Source organism: Plasmodium knowlesi (assembly GCF_000006355.2).
Source record: "Plasmodium knowlesi strain H genome assembly, chromosome: 8".
Lineage (NCBI taxonomy): Eukaryota > Apicomplexa > Aconoidasida > Haemosporida > Plasmodiidae > Plasmodium > Plasmodium knowlesi.
In genome coordinates this window covers 1,252,352-1,268,992 of record NC_011909.2, presented here as the reverse complement: position 1 = coordinate 1,268,992, position 16,641 = coordinate 1,252,352, and the positions used below count along the sequence as shown (strand labels likewise).

The following is a 16,641-nucleotide window of genomic DNA, read 5'->3' as shown; positions in this document are numbered from 1 at the left end:
CAAGAGGATACATTGGCACATTTTTTATTGGGGGGTATAGTAAGAAGGGTATAATTTATCATGTGTTTGCCAGTGGCATTGCCTTATAACTGTTCATTGCATGTTTTATGAAATAAATGTTCTCATCTGTAGCCTTTTTCAATTCAGTAAATAAAAAAGAGAAATAATAAAACTTTAAAATGGGAAAAATCATTTAAAATGTATGATACAACATATGACATTTTCAGCGTTTATTACTGAAGGATTATGCTTACATTCTATATGAAAAAGATGTAAAAGTGTTGATTTGTCGCAAAAATGAAATACTTAAATTTTTTGAACCATAACAAAAATTCGTTAAGATAAACTGAAATATTTATATTGGACATATGTAATGCTCTTTCGTGTAAGAATGTGAAGAACATGTAGAAAATATATGAAATGTTCTTTTATTCAAAATCGTCCATTTACATACCTTCCTTTTTTTGTTGCCTTTCTTTTTCGTCTTTTCGTACGTTGCACAACATGATTTTATGTGACATTCACTAAGTAATATACTTCAGGTTTCATTTCAGGATAACACGTTTTTTTTTTAATGCTTTGATAAATATAAAATTTATTAAAAAGTTGTTACGAAATAACTATCATAGTTGTAGGAACAATAAATATGCACCTGATGTTGCCATTGCACTTAAAAAAGTGTTCTAAATGTAACTCGTAAACCTTAATGCTATTCACCATTCAACATGTAAAATTCATATATGTGAATATCCTCACATGTTTGATACATTGTTGTTATGTTCCCTAATTTTAGTAATAAATAATACTAAGGCAAATATTGGAAATATAAAGGTTCTCATTATGTTGGAAAGAAAAATGATAATTACTATTTTTTAAAGAACAGTTTTTGTATTCTTCTAAACACATTGTACCAGTTAAGTTTTGTTGCGTGAAAAGTATAAAACGGAAAAAAACACTCTTAAAGTTTTTAATACATGTGCTATAATTGCGCAGAAAAGTTTGTTATGTGCTTAACGTCTGTTTTCTACAGATAATAGTAAGAATAGACACCCTGTAAGTTTTCCCTCTTTTAACAAATAAGCATTTCGGAAAATAGGAATGAAGAAATTTACCATGTATACAAAATTATTACATATTTTACAGCATTAATGTAACAAGTGTTCAATGAGAAATGCACATAAAGATGTATATAATATAGTATACAAAAAGTGCTACATTTATGGAATAATCCTATTACATAAATTAGACGTCTGTATTCCTTTCTGACACTTGTGTCTGCATATATATTTTGTGTCATTTCAAACATAGTACGAGGTTCTATAAAGCAGATCAAATTAGATTAAAGAATCAATTTAAAATATTTTCCTCTTACTCAATATGTGCCCAACAAAAGGCAAATACCTTAATTGTTATTTAGATAATAAACCAGATTTACACCAATAGGAATAAACACTTATTTTTAAATGAAAACAGAAGAGAAGTCTTGTATAATCCATTTAAAGGAGTACATAATTTTATTTCTATAATTATCAAAAGATAACATACTTATGCAACCTTTCTCAGATTTCATTGTGTCGACATGTTTGCGGTCCTTTCCCTACCCTTTTAATATCAAAAATCATTTATCTGTATCTACAATTTCTATAGTATAACCTATCTAGTTTTTTAAAGGTACCACTTTTTTAATATAATTATTAAATAAACACCATACATATTTTGCGCAGTTAAAATATTGAAAATGTGGTATAGTAAAAAGGGAATTCCACATATCTACAAGTAATGTGTAACGCTCATCATATGTTATGGCATAAAGTGTAATATTTTTGTTTATGTCTACTGTGCTGTGTGTAGTTATGCTCTCTTTAAGAACGAGACATTTTTAATAATTATCTTTTCTATACTGTTCATTCATAATTTTATTTTCCCGTTATTTATTTGCATAAAGACTTCACCCTGCAAAGACGAAAGAGAAAATTTTACAAGAATGCATTTGAATCTCCATGTTTAATATTTTGTCTCATCGAAGCAGTAAGATTGTTATTTAACAAGAAAAAGGAGGTAAATAAATAAAACAAAAAAAATTATAAATGTATTAAGGTTAATAAAGCTTTAGTGCGTTTATGTGGCAATACCCTTTCTTTTAAGTTGTAATAGAGTAAATTACAAATACTAAAGAGGAAACATGTTCCTAATTTTTAGGAATAATGGTTTCTATAAGCGTAGATATCATTCTTTTTCTCATTAAAGCATGGAATTTTACATTACCATATTTCTTATTCTTGCGATAAATTATTTATACCTCTTGCTTTTATAGCAAACTTTTTTAAATTATTCTATGTAAGCAGTATATTTAGTTCCATAAGTTATCACTGCCATCTATTATTAATAACATCTTTATTTTATGGTACCTATATGCATATATAGATGAATGTGGACCCTACAAATTCATAGTTTTTTTTGCTAAAAGTGAAGAAGCCAGACAAAACAAAGCAGAAGCATGATAAATTTAGCACCTTTAAAAAAGAAAAAAAAAAGGTTTTGTATACTCTGAAAAGCGATTATAACGCCATAATAACACGACTATAAATAATTTTGACTTTTTTTTTTGTGATTATTTAATTGAATACTTGAAAGGGAATAACAGAACAATTGTGTACCCAAGTTGGAGAGAACAAATGCGCCTTTATTTTTGGTTTTGTGTGCCATTTAACGCCTTCATTTTATTATCCTTACATATTACCTTACAGTGCGCCATAGTAAATTTTGAATTGTAATTCTAAGATATAAGCAGAATGACATAGAAGACAGCACATTTAAATGTACATTTAAAAAATATGTATTTGGCAATGTAAGCGTGATGAACAATTTTAATATGTTACATATGCGAATGTATGCCTTACATTTCTTTCTATGCCCTTTTCCAGATTTCATATATAGTTACACTAATTCTTTTCTAAATACCAAGAATAACATAGCTCCATTAAAAATAAATGTGTATTAAATGAACATTGTCTAACAATTGAATTTTTATCCTTTTGCCCGTTTATAGAAAAATTCTCCCTTAATTTAGTAGTGTCATAAAATTGAATATGCACTTTGTAGCAAGTCACAGAAGAAGAAAATAAAAAATAAGAATAGAGAAGAAAAACCGTGTTTTTCTTTTCATCTTCAGGTTTTTCATATTGTGAAATATGAATAATTAAATAATACAAGGAAGTACATTTGTCTTATTTCCTTCGTCTAGCTTGGTCCATATAATGTTTTATATTCATATTAATATTATTTGCTTGTGTAAAGTAAATTTGTTTTATTTTAGGCATGTGTTTTTAAACTTAAGCTACATTTTTTTTTTCTGGTGCACACGGCAAAAATGAATAGATTTATTCTGTAGTATGGGGAACAAAATGAAATACTTAAGTGCACCATCTCGAATTTTTTTTAAAGTTTAAAAAAAAGAAAAAAAAATTAGGAATTATACATTAACAAAATATATTTTTTTGCCAAAAATATTTTACACAATTAATAAGAATTTTAATATATAAAAAAAAAGTAAAATTCGTTATATTACGAGAAAATTATTTGACAATTTTTTTTAATATCTTACTGTTCATTTGAATTTTTTCTTGGTTATATTTAAAACTATAGTTATGTAACATTTGAAAAATAAAATTTATGGAGTAAGACTGCAAGGAAAAATAAAAAATGGTAAAATGTGTTAACGCTTTAGTTTAAAGAACAAGAAAAAAAAAAAAAAAAAAAAGAAGAGAAGAGAAAATTAATCAAATGCTAAGAATGTTTCCTATTACTATTTTAACAATTGTGCAAAAATATGAGTGTTAAATAAAAAGAAGGCAAAACATAACATTTCTGAATATCGGGACAATTTGACAAATTAACTCTTGCGTGTAATTTGTTTAAATGTAGCACTCGCTCAATTTCACTATGTATTGTCTATTGAAAAATGCATTAAACTTCGATAAGTTTAAAAACATAAAAATTGACTTAATTAACAAGGTAAAGGCTTCTGACAGCGCAGATTCTCATGAAGAAAATGCAGTATTCAATCTTTTAAAAGATAAGGAATTATTCTCTGAAGGATTACAGCTCAGTAGACATAACAGTTTGGAATGCACATCTTCAGTGAAAAAGAAATTGAAACATATTAACAACTTAAAAAGGCATTTAAATGATATAACGAACATAAAACAACTTGAAAAATGTAGGTTATATAAAGAGACAGGTAGAGATAAAACAATTCCCAGGAAAACCGTAGGAGTTTCTTCATTTTTAAAAAATGGACATGGTGACTGTTACGACGATAAGAGTATGGAAATGTTCAATAGCAATGTTCCGCTCTATGGAGAAATCAAAAGAATGTATAAAGATGTGTTTTGTAAAACGGTGTCCAGGAGGATTCAGAAAAAGGGATTAATAAGAAAAACATATTTCAAAACGTTTATGTTTAAGTTTATTTCTGAGTTAAACAGTAACAGTGACAGGAAGCATATAGACATAACTAAATTTGAGCTGACGAACGGAAAATTAATTGCGTATCTTCACTGTTATAAAAAATGCTCCCCTGAAAAGGTGCACCATGTTAGAAATGTGCAGGTTTTTTTTAAAAAGAAAATTTATTATAAATCTATCATTACAAAAAAAAGTGTTAGTTCTGTAAAAAGAAATAAACAAATGCAAACGTGCTTAAGGAGGGGAAAGCCCGAACGGCATTCCGATGATAGGAACCAAGTTAAAAGCAGCTCCAACGAATTTCATAGTGCACCAGAAAAAATTTATACACCCCCCGAGAAAGATCGAAAGAATGAATTTAACAATTACTGTGCCGATAACTGTGAAGAATTGTCCTTTTTGGTGAAACCATTTGAGGTGATGCAGTTTCCTAATAAAAATGCTGCTAATTCTGCAATGGCAAAATGGAATTGTTTACAGCCATCTGCAGACAGAAAGGTAAGAGTTATTTTGCACAAATGTTTCCAAAGCTGCTTCTCAATGAAGTAGACACCTGTTGAGAATAAAAACACATTCGTAAAAATAAGAACGAATGCGCTTTTCTTCTTGTTAAAAATTTACATATATATATGTACTCGTGCGTGCTTTCCGAAATTGGGGTAAACACTTATGTTCACAAGGGGCAATTTTACCATTCGCAGGAATTTCACAAGAACACAGGGAGAAATGATTGCATAGAGTTTGTTAGCATGTGCGGAGAGGCAAGTGTGGGCGAAACAGTCAATACTTTAATCGAAGGGGGATACAAGAGGAATTTAAAAATTGACACCTTCAGTAACCTTGGAAATGGAGAATTGAAAGATCTGAAGAAGAATAAGGAAGTGTTCGAAATTCACAATTCGGAAAATATACATAAAAGTTCATCAAATCAGAAAAACATAAATTTGAGTGAACTCCGCAGAGTGAGCAACGATAATCAGCAGAATAATAAGAAGGAATTTAAAAGAATCAGAGATCCCCGTGTTCATTTTCTCAGCAATAATGTGAACTTTTACGAAACAGTGATTAATGAAGAGAAGTGTAAAGCAGAAAATACAAAAAAGGGTGATAACATTTCCGATGAAAATCTAATGCAAAATGGAGAAATGAACGAAATAAAGAATAAAATAAAAACAGCGCTAATAAACTTGAATAATATAAGAAAGAACAATTATAAGTTAAAATTTTGTCTTGAAAAAGAAATTATAGATAACACCATTCACCAAAATGAATTAAAAAGTTTAGGTTCTGTTTTTAGTGAAAATAGTGCACATAAAAAAAGTGCGCAAGTGGATCGAAATTCCCTCGACGGGGGGAGTAAAAATGTAGACAAACGCAGAAATAGTAGACACGATGGTGACAAGCAGAACGGGCAAAAGGTTAAAATGCAAAGAGAAGAAAATGCACAAAATGTTTTTTTCAATAATGTTAGGAGCATAGGCGAAAAGGTCACAGTGGAGGAAAAAGGCGGCAGTCGTCGCAATAGTACGAGTTCTGAAAAAAATAAAAATGAATGTCTTCACTCAACCGAAGAGGGTGCACAATCAACGTACTCTGTTATAAAAAACGATCAAAATGAAGGAAAAACCAAATTAGTCAGTAAGACGGAGGCCAAAAGGAAACACTTTAAGGAATTGAGGGGCACCGAACTGGTTCAAAAGCATCATACAAATGGAAAACAGGAGCAGAAAATACCAAAAAGTGACATAAAACTGAGCAATCGTGAATATACATTAAATGGAAAAACGTCAAATAAACATGTCTGTAGTGATCAAAGTCTGAAGGATGAAGAGAAAAGTAGCACCTTAAATAACACCCCAAAAGTACATACTTGGGAAGTGGTCGTTCAGGCAGAAAAGAACGCCTTAAAAAATAACAAAAAGGAAGAAATTTGTGGAATTGACGAAAAGGTACGTAGTAGCTTTCTAGGTCACCTAAAAAGCAGAGTTGAAAAGGTAGAGGTTAAAGAAATGGACAGAAAAAATGAATACAGTAAAGTTGTAGGTAAACATAAAAACTTAATCGGGGTGAAAAAATCGACAAAGGAATTTAAAGAAAATAATAGCTACGCGGATAGAAACAAAAGTAAGGAAACAATTAAAAATATTGAAACAAATGATTTGAATGGCCCCTTGGATGATGACAAAAGAACGCATAACATAGTTGCTAATTCGAGGGATTGTACGAAAAAATATACAGCTTCACAAGAAATCCTTTGTGATGAAGGAAATAAGGAAAGAAAACAGTTTGATCTAAGTAACGTAAGAAACATAAAAAAAATAATAACCTGCGGAATATATGTAAACAAAGAGGTAGACAGAATAAATAAAAGAAACAAAATTGCAATAACCATGATCGAGAACTATTTAGAAAGCACAAATAAGACATGTTCATTTTTTTCCAAGCAAAAGGAAAAAAACACGTATCTTCAGAAAGATTGTATACCAGGAAGGGAATATGAAAAAAAAGAGACCAAAAAATTCCCAGGGGTGCGTGACCATTATGCATTTCTACTGCTTAATGTTAAAAATTGCAAAGTTGTGTGATGTCAGAAAAACCATAATCATCTTAACGATTAACATTTTTTTTTCGTTACGCTACTATGTTTTAGTTATAGGTTTATTAAATGATAAAATTAAAATTATGGCTTTTTTTTTTTTTTTTTTTTTTTTTTTTTTTTTTTTTTCGTTAAAGGACAGGGAAGGTCATTCCTCCCGTGTGTTTGCTTTTCATTTCCTTTTTTTTAGAGTACTAATTAACTACCTCACTTTTTGCGTCATTTGTTAGCAGTTATAAAATATGTGTACTTGTGCATTTGCACCATTTGGTAAACTCCTTTTATTTAAGTAGTTCAAAAAAAAATGCACAATGGCGTTATAATAAGTTTGTTCTTATGTAACCATTTCAATGGCATAGGTAAACTTGGATAACACGTTCTGTGTGATCCACTAAAATAGTAAGCATTCGAATTAGTTCTACCACGTTGTAAAGGGTGATAAATGCTTAAACAACAAATTACAGATTCATGTGTGAGAAAAATTGAGTTCGTTTTTCTTCAAAAACTGGGAAAAGAGAACGTACTTAAAAATGACCCTCACAGCAATTGATAGCTTCCTTTTTTTTAATCTGCATTTGTGGAAAAATAGCAGACAAATATTTTAAAAAGAAAGAAATTTTCCCCTAATAGGCGCATAACTTGTGTGTAATTTCGGCATTTTAAAGAAACACTAATCGTCATGCATCTTTTGCCTTTTCCTCCCCGATGGAGCAGAACGGGCAGTGTTTATAAAGGCACACTGTTACTTTTTAAAATAATGTATATATTTTTCCCCACACAAAAATCGAGAAATTACGACAATAGCGTTTATGATAATATCGCTGAAGTCTTGTGCCCAGATAAGAAAAAATCTTTACTGTCTACACTTCCTACGTGCATATAACCCATCAGGATGAAAAAGAAAAGGTACAATTTGATGCAAAGTACATTGCAGGCGTAACAACGAAAATGGTGTACTTATTTTATGTGTACTAAAAAAAAAAAAAAAAAAAAAAAAAAAAGTTAAAAAGCACATTTCTGCGCATTGCACATTTTACTGTGTATTTTATTATGTTTTTATTCTTTATGAAGAAGGCAGATTTTTTTTTTTTTTTTTTTCAATCATATATGTGACTGTACATTTTTGCAATACAGTTGGTACATGTTTGACGAATGTGTACATTGCTGAATAAAATTATTTGAAAATGGCAAGAAGGGTAAATTAAAATGTTATATAGACATCTCTTTGAACTTTATAATGTATACCATTTTGCACTTTTCGGAAAAAAAATAAACTCACGTGTAACCCTTGTGTTTACATTTACATCAGAACAATTTCGCTCGGAAAAGAAAAATTAACTGCAAAAATGTTGGAGCATAGGAATTAAGTTTTTCCCATGTGGGACGCCAAAAGATTGTCCACGTGTGCCTGCGCTAAGGAGGGGGGTGGGCAAATACATACATGCATACATACACATATACACATGTATGCATTTTTGTGCGTATTTTTTGCATATATGCTCATACGCATGCCCGAGCACCCCCGCCGCGTTTGCCAAGTGGACAAATCAGGAGAAAGCAAAATTACCTCTCAAGTGATGAACGTGTTTTTAGTGCGCAAACACGTTGGGCATCACCCACCACACATAACTTTCACCCTTCTCCCCCCCAGCGTTGATAAAATAAAGCAGAAAGCTTAATCCCCTTTCTCAAATAAAAATACATACCTCGTCCCCCATGCATGCATGTCGGGACCCCACTTGAAATGGAATACAAAATAGCACTGTGACAAAATGAACAGCAATTCGATCTTCGAAAATCTGAGCGACTTCTCAAATTCGTACGTGGATAAAATTCACAGGAGCAAAGAGGAGGACGATGATGCCAATATAGCCTTCCTGTGCAATACGAAGGAAGCAGTTCTACATAATAGAAGGGTGAACATTGATAGTTTACTCATAAACAGTGAGTACAACTTCGTAACGCAGTTAAACATAGTTAATAAGCACCTTACTGTGGAACCCTACACATCAAACGTTTCTCATCGTGTGAAGGGAACTAAACGGAGTGACAAAAAGTTTGGTGGTACAGATGCGGACCCAAGCCAGCAAAGGGTGCAGCCGAAAATGGCCTCCAAAGTGTTGCCCCCATTGGGGCAACCGGCAAGGAAAAAGGCCGAGCAAAATGGTAGACAAAGAGATAAACAAAAGATCGGGCAAATAGTGCGAAACAACTCACCCCAAACGGTAGATCGAGGGACAAGACAAAACACACACACCCGAACGGTAAGACAAAAGAGTAGACACGGCGAGGAACCCGGGGAGATGCATACCAACGAACGATCCCAAGACGTGAGCGAAGAAAAGCATCTAATAAGCTCCACCACCTCCTCGGACTGGTATGACAAAAACATGTACAGAAATTATTATCTATTGAACAAAAGTTGCGCGTACTTAAAGTCTAAATGTGTTAGGGATACAGTTTTAGATCCATATGGAATGCAGGGGGAGGAACGGATCAATGGAAATCACCAAGTTAATCTTCGTAATCAAAATGATGAAAATGATGAAAAAGATTGTCACGCATGTACCCACAGTTATCCCTATGATAACGCAGAAGTGGATAAAAAAAGGGCGTTCCATTTTAAAATTGATAAGGAAAAGGCTTCTGATTTGGGAACATATAATGGTAATATGAGCTCGGACATATTACTATATAGTAGCGAATATGATGATGGTAAGTACCCGAATAAAATAGAGACATATGATTTTTTAAAAGAATGTGATTATGAAAATGGTACCAATTCTGTGGATCGAACAAAATACGACGATGATGGATCATCTCTCGAGATGCTACACATTCCTGAGAAAGAAAAATACACCAACATTTCGAACATAAAAAATTTCTCCGTGCGCACACATTCATACAGACAAAGTGGAGAAACGTATGCACAGCAAAAGAAAACATCATCAAGTAACATGTCTCAATTGATGAAAATAAAATTTTTAATAAATAAAAAAAAAAATTCATCCAACAGAAAAAATAAAAGTTTCCCATTTTCTGATTATAAAAATAACAACACATTAGTAAAATTTCTCATGGCTGAAATAAAAATAGAAACAAAGCTATACAAATTAATTTTATTTCTATTCCTTTTGATATTATTATCACTCTTTAAGGATATGTCTAAATACATAGTTATTACAAGAAAGTGCTACAACATATATGAGAGTCCAATAAAATCGATTAAAAGAATATTAAAATGCGTAATTTGGGCTTTAAAAATTGGATATAAATTTACTTCTCCATTTATTCTCTATATGTTATCATTTTTTGGTGTAATAATTTTCCGCATTTTTTTACTTCTCAACATTCCTATTTTCCTTTTGTTACTTTATTGCAAATTCTTTCTGAAAAATGAAGAGTCCCTCGTTAAGCTGTACCTCCTTTTTGTTGTCAACATGTACAAGTATATTGTTACCCATTTTGTTCATATTTTAAAGAATTATTCCAATGACATTTGCTTCCGTGATTTTTTGTCTGTCATTTGTTTATCTTTTCATTTCATTTTTGTTTCCCTTTATCGAATTGTGCACAGAATTTACACTCATAAAGTTCGCTAAGTTTTTTCCTTCAAAATGGGGAGGGATCGAATATAGCATATGCACAGGGCGGCTAATAATATAGCACATAAGCTTCAATACAGACATGATAAATGAAACTTAGCAGGGGTAATCCTTCCCATCAGGGGTAAGTGTTTCCCCCCCAAATGGCTACGAAAAATAAGGGCAGGGCTACTACCCCATCTATTAGTTCGCATGTCCATTTGCGCCTTTCCATTTTTCCTCCCCTCGCTTTGCTCCATCGCCCTGAAAAAATCCTTCCCCTGAACTGCAAATGATACGCACGAAAATACGTCCCCCCCAAAAAATGTCATAGGGTGAATCACCCTACGGATGTTCCTGTTATCTGTGTAAAAGCATCGAGGTGGGTTTAAGCTTTTTTTTTTTTTTTTTTTTTTTTTTTTTTTTTTTTATGGCACAATTTTATTGCACCCTTTTGCGCATCCTAACGTTGCATCATCTATGGGCGTTACTAAAAATGAAACAGGATCGACGATTTTTAGCTGCACAGCACATTCCACATGCCGTTCTTCGCTTAACGAAAGAAAGAGGGGGCAAAAATGCGCGAAGAAAAAAGGTGAAGGCTCGTTTTTGTAGTTATTCCTACATGGATATCTACACACGCATGTGTGTGTAAGTATTTGTGTAATAAAGTTAGGGCTACATCTCTAATTGACACGAAGCGCATGAGATTTTCTTGCAGAGAGGTTCCACATTTTGGAAGAACGCCTCCACACCCTTAACATTAACGTTCAGAAATGCATATTTTAGTGACTTTAGAAAATTACAGAGAAAGAACTTAACATGGATACTCGAGCGAATATTGTAAACTCACTTATATTATCATTAAGGCGATGCACGAACAGGAATAAGTGTAATTTTATCTCCCCTTCTTATTTCTTTTGGCTCGCGTTCATGTGTGTTCATGCACGTCCATGTGCACACATATATGAATATGTAAACATATGCTTGTATGTGAACACCTACCGGCGAGTGCCCATTAATTGCCAACCCCCTAACACTTCCCCTCTACTTTCAGATGTGCTTCTGTTAAACGAGCTCCTTTCCCTCTTTCCAATGCACGCCGAAAGGAGCCTAGAATTGTGCCTAAACTCTAAAATTAAAAAGTACACCTTGATAAAGGAGAAGCGCCCTGAAAAGGATTATCCGTTGTATCCTAGTCAGTTCAGGAGAAATAGCAAAAACTGGCGCTGGACAAGCCATGACGCATGTTTGAGTGATTGCACCGATGTTGTTAGAGCACAGAAAAGGAAGGGAATTCTAGGCGAACATGTACTTGCTCACTTTAAGAAAACGGAAAAGAAAACGAAAAAGAGAAAGAAAAAGAAAAAATCACGTTTGCATTTCTTTGTAGTTCCTGGAAATAACGACAAATATCTCGTGTTCCAAAATTTCTGCTCATGTTTTTATTTTAAGCAAAAAGTGTTGTGGAACAATAAAGACGTAATGTGTAAGCACGTTTTGTCCGTCCACCTGGCGGAGAGCTTCAAAAATTACGTGAACATTTTCCTAGATTCAAGTTTGTTTTTTGAGTGGTTCGTGAAAAAACTCCATGCTTAACTGGAGCCCCAAGTTCCGTCAAAGGTGTGAACCCTTTGTAGGCAGCGTTACGGAGCATGTGACACGTATATACCACGCGCGGAATCCATTTCCACACGGATGATTTTGTACATGTTTATTATGTGTCTTTTCCTGGCGGGAGAGAGGTCTGGCCTGCCACTTGCCTCGGCCAAGCAAAAGGAGAGAAGGGGTGGCCCTGAGATGGCACCTTCAGCTGAGCTGCACTTCTCCCTTTTAATCATTTTCTCCTTCTTTGTAACTTTTTTTAATTAACGATAAGAAAAAAAAAAAAAAGGAAACAAGTTTTTCGAAATAAAAAAAAAAAATAATAATAATAATAATAATAGTAGTAGTAGTAATAATAATAACAGGGTTCAGGGTTTATATCAAAAATAGCGACAAATATCGTGTAAGTGGTAAAGGAATAAAACAAAATGGAACGAAAAATTGGCGTGTAGATATCTGCGTGCGAGCGCATGAGCTTCGCAAATTGCAAAAGAATGCGCATAATGCTTTTCGAAATAACAACACGATTATTCCTACTTGTTATTTTGCGCGTTCGGAGGCTAACACATGTGTGTATGAGATTGCGTGCATAAGCGCGCCTATGTGCGTACTAATATGAGGATAAATACTCCCTGCTGCATTTTTTCCCACTTGGTACGCACATTAGGGGGACCCAAAAGGGGATGAAAATAAATAAACGTACATTTTACTGAAAAATGGCCTAACCCTTACAGAGAAAAAAAATGCAAAGGGGTACATATGTATACACATATATATATATATATATATATATATATATATATATATATATATATATATATATATACGCAGAAAAAATCGTCGGGGCGCTGTGTTAATCGGGTGTATTCCTCACTTGGGATACATCTAACGAGTCGCTCCCCTTGAACAAGCGTTACACCTTTTCCGTAAAAAAAAAAAAAATTCCCACTTGAGAGCGGTTCACACGGCGTATTTTGGCTACTTATGGGTGTTTTCGTTTAACTTTCACTATGTTACCCTTTTCGCCTACATCTTCACGTTTTACTTCGCCTCATTTCTCTTCTCCGCAGTGTTGGCCCCGGCAGATAAAAGTCTACTTGTGCGAGTGGCTGAAATTCTTCCCTCTTGGGGGATAGACGTGTGAACCGTCAATACGATTGCACATATGCTCCTCCAGGTCCTTCCTCAAGTGGTTTCTAACACTCTCGTCTGGCACTGTGGTGTACCAGATTTCTATTCTTACGTACCCATGGCGTGTGGTGCTTAATTTATCCACTAACCTAATCCCTGTTATTAAATTATAATGTTTTAAAGTGCATCCAATAATAGCTAACACAAGATTATTCCAAAATTCGTCTATCTGACTGTATGGAAAATCTCTAGGCACAAATTTATATTCAAAATGACCACCTTCAGCATTAGCTGGGTCTTCCCACATGGGTTGAATATTGTCTCGAAAAATCATCAGAGCATCTATAATGCGCAGAGTCCCATCTTCCGATAATCTCGTCATACTTTTCTGTGCAAGTAGATCACTTGGCTGAGGTAATCTGTTCCATAGTTGCCAAAATTTCTGTACACTATTAAATTTTGCCAAAGGCCTTGTGTAATCCTTATAATTATTACTCTGTTTAATTTTGTTGTCTGACACTTGTTCCCATATGACCCAACTATACTGTAGTAGCAGTGGGTTCGCAAGGTCTATCTTTGTTGCTTCTAGCCTTTCACACAGGTCAATTGCATCTTTATTGCTTCTATTAAAAGTTAGGTACTTCATTTTGTGGATAGGGTGCTTTGTGAGTGGTGAAGTTAATTCTGTCACAGCTGTTTGCATATAACGATTTGCTTCAGAACTGTTTCCGAAACGGATATGTTTATGCGTGTGCGTGGATATTTCTCCTTTCCAGAGAGAAAAACGGTATTTTATATTTTGTTTTTCCACTCTGCTCTCTATGCAGTTATTTTTTCTTTCCCTTTAGAGAAACTCACAGATTGTGGCAGCGGTGGCTCAGAAAATGTATAGTTTGAAAAAGTTGAGTTCTTTTCAACCTCTAAGCGAACGGAACGCAAAAAAAAAAAATAATAATAATAATAAGGTACCCGTCAGGGGCTACATGCACAAACGTTATGCCGATATATATATATATATATATGCGTGGTATATACGTCCCTTTTTTTTCCCCTAAGCATAAGCTGAGAAACCTTTCGCAAAGGTACAAAATTTTAAGTATACATATTACGTACGCGTATGAATATACATTTGCGTGTACACGCTTTGCAAACGTACGATCGTGCAAAGGCGAATTCCCGTTTATTCACATGTTACTATACAGAATGACGCGAAGTCCTTTATGTTTAGCAGTTTTTTAAAGCCTTTGGCCTTCAAGCCAACAAAATGAGGAAAAAAAAAAAAAATGTTAAAACGTGAAAAGGGCCGCTAATGCATCGATAAACGTTGCCAAGTGGAAGTGAAGAAAACAAGAAAAGAAATAGCTCCGTGGGTACATAAAATATATGCAAATATATACATATAAATATAATATATGATTTTTTTATTAAGTTAATTTTTTTTTTTTTTTTTTTTTTCGCTGCACTTTTGCGTCCAAAACGAAAAGGAAAAAAGCCACATCTCAGCCGCCTCATATGAAAAAAATTGAAGAAATGTATAAATGCGCGTGACGCCGTCAGCTCATTTTTTTTTTTTTTTTTTATACCATTTTTTCTGGGTTTATGTATAAATAAAAGCTCTATCTATTTTTTGAAAAAAAACGGAACAAAATTAAGCAAAACTTAATTGGAGGTGCTTCAGATGTTATCTTATTACTTTGAAAAATTGTACCGTATGGCATCTGTACTGCATTGAACATCCTACATGTATAAATGTTTTCTTAGGAGCGAACAAAGTTATAAACAATTTTAGTTAACCGTTTTGCATGCGTAATAAATGAGAGGGGGGGGGGTTCCCAGTGTTCACAGGTCATTCTTCACATAATTCAGTGTTTTTTCATTTTTGCAGAAAATCATAATTTATAGGCATAACATTCGTCCTCTCTCTTTCTACATTGTGCGGAGAATTAAAGAAGAGGTGCACCTGCACAATTGGTCATCAAATTAGGTCGAATTGCAGAAAATAAAAAATAAATGCATGACGTTGCGATGAGGAGTGGATATCTATGCATGGACAGGAAATTTTCTTTTCTTACCAATTTTCATTTTCGCCATGACAGGAACGTACACTTTTATATTTACGGTATCGCGAAGAGACTCGCAAACGCAGCGGTTATTTATTTATTTTTGCTAGCGCGTTTGTTAGTTCACCCGTCTGACATTTTTGTTCGCCTATTTTGGCTGTTCATTCGTTTGTTCACCTTTTTACCACTCCGGCTTAAACACTCTTAATCGAAGTATGGGCTCCTGCAACAACGTCTAGATTTCGTATTTTTGCATGCATATAATTCATTCTTTCCCACGTAAAAGGAACCTCAAAGGGAAAGAAACACTCGTCATAATGAAAAATAAGCACGCCCTTTAAAATAATAATGCAGGGGAAATTAGGGCATATAAGTCTAAAACTTCACTTCGAAAGTTTGAACAGATGTTTTAACTTTTACATATGTTGTGCATTAAAATTGAGGGAAGCGTTTAAGGTCCATAAAATTGGAAGTTTAATTTTTTGTTATAAGGGTGTCTTTAGTTAAACTAATATATGTTCACATTTTTTATCGTCAAATTCAGAGACATTTTAAGCGTCCACTGGAATCATTTGTAAGAGATAGAAAATTGTAGCTGAATACATTTTTGCCTGAATGTGAAGAAAAAAAAAAAAAAATTATTTTCTAGACGGGTTCACAACTGAGGCGCAGAGAAATGGACATGCATAAGCATGCTCTTATTTCAGGGATTTTTTCCTTATTTTAAAACAGTTTTTGACGAATATTTAACATTTTAACAGTAAAATTTTTTCTTCGTTTAAAAACACAATTAGGTTTTTCTTTGTTATATATTCGATTACGTAAGGTTACTCAGTATTCGATGCTCACCCTTTTTTTTATTAGTTTCTATTTCCACCACATTGCATTCTTTGCCTTATCATAAAAGGGTTTATAAAATTAGGGGAAAATTCTCCTAAAATGGATGATGATTAGCTGTTTTTTTTTTTTTTTTTTTTTTTAAAGTTATTTTAAAAATTAAGATGGAAAACACAACAATAAGCGAATTAGCAGAAAAGTGGACAACACCCTCAATAGCAACTTCTGTGCAGAAAAGGTGGACATGTAAGTACGTTTTTTACTTCTCGAAAATGACTACCACAGTGAACTTTAAAAAAATATATAACTGCCCATAATGAGGCATTGGTTGCAAGTCTGTGTACTCCCCAAAGGAGTTTTC

The 16,641-nt window shown here is 33.3% G+C and overlaps 4 protein-coding genes across 4 annotated transcripts; 3 read left to right on the top strand and 1 right to left on the bottom strand.

Moving 5' to 3' along the window:
- Window positions 1-3,942: 3,942 nt before the first annotated feature.
- Window positions 3,943-7,052, top strand: PKNH_0827300 (conserved Plasmodium protein, unknown function; the record flags this gene model as incomplete). The annotated part of the gene is made up of 2 exons (XM_039114010.1): window positions 3,943-4,965; window positions 5,169-7,052. The coding sequence occupies 2 exons, from the start codon at window positions 3,943-3,945 to the stop codon at window positions 7,050-7,052; spliced, it is 2,907 nt and encodes a 968-aa protein (XP_038969643.1).
- A 1,783-nt stretch (window positions 7,053-8,835) lies between these two features.
- Window positions 8,836-10,665, top strand: PKNH_0827200 (conserved Plasmodium membrane protein, unknown function; the record flags this gene model as incomplete). Its single annotated transcript, XM_039114009.1, has 1 exon — window positions 8,836-10,665. One exon carries the CDS (start codon window positions 8,836-8,838, stop codon window positions 10,663-10,665), a length of 1,830 nt encoding a protein of 609 aa, XP_038969642.1.
- Window positions 10,666-11,469: 804 nt separating this feature from the next.
- On the top strand, window positions 11,470-12,246 carry PKNH_0827100 (zinc finger protein, putative; the record flags this gene model as incomplete). The annotated part of the gene is made up of 2 exons (XM_039114008.1): window positions 11,470-11,539; window positions 11,705-12,246. The coding sequence occupies 2 exons, from the start codon at window positions 11,470-11,472 to the stop codon at window positions 12,244-12,246; spliced, it is 612 nt and encodes a 203-aa protein (XP_038969641.1).
- A 1,099-nt stretch (window positions 12,247-13,345) lies between these two features.
- Window positions 13,346-14,029, bottom strand: PKNH_0827000 (eukaryotic translation initiation factor 4E, putative; the record flags this gene model as incomplete). The annotated part of the gene is made up of 1 exon (XM_039114007.1): window positions 13,346-14,029. One exon carries the CDS (start codon window positions 14,027-14,029, stop codon window positions 13,346-13,348), a length of 684 nt encoding a protein of 227 aa, XP_038969640.1.
- Between the last annotated feature and the right edge of the window lie 2,612 nt (window positions 14,030-16,641).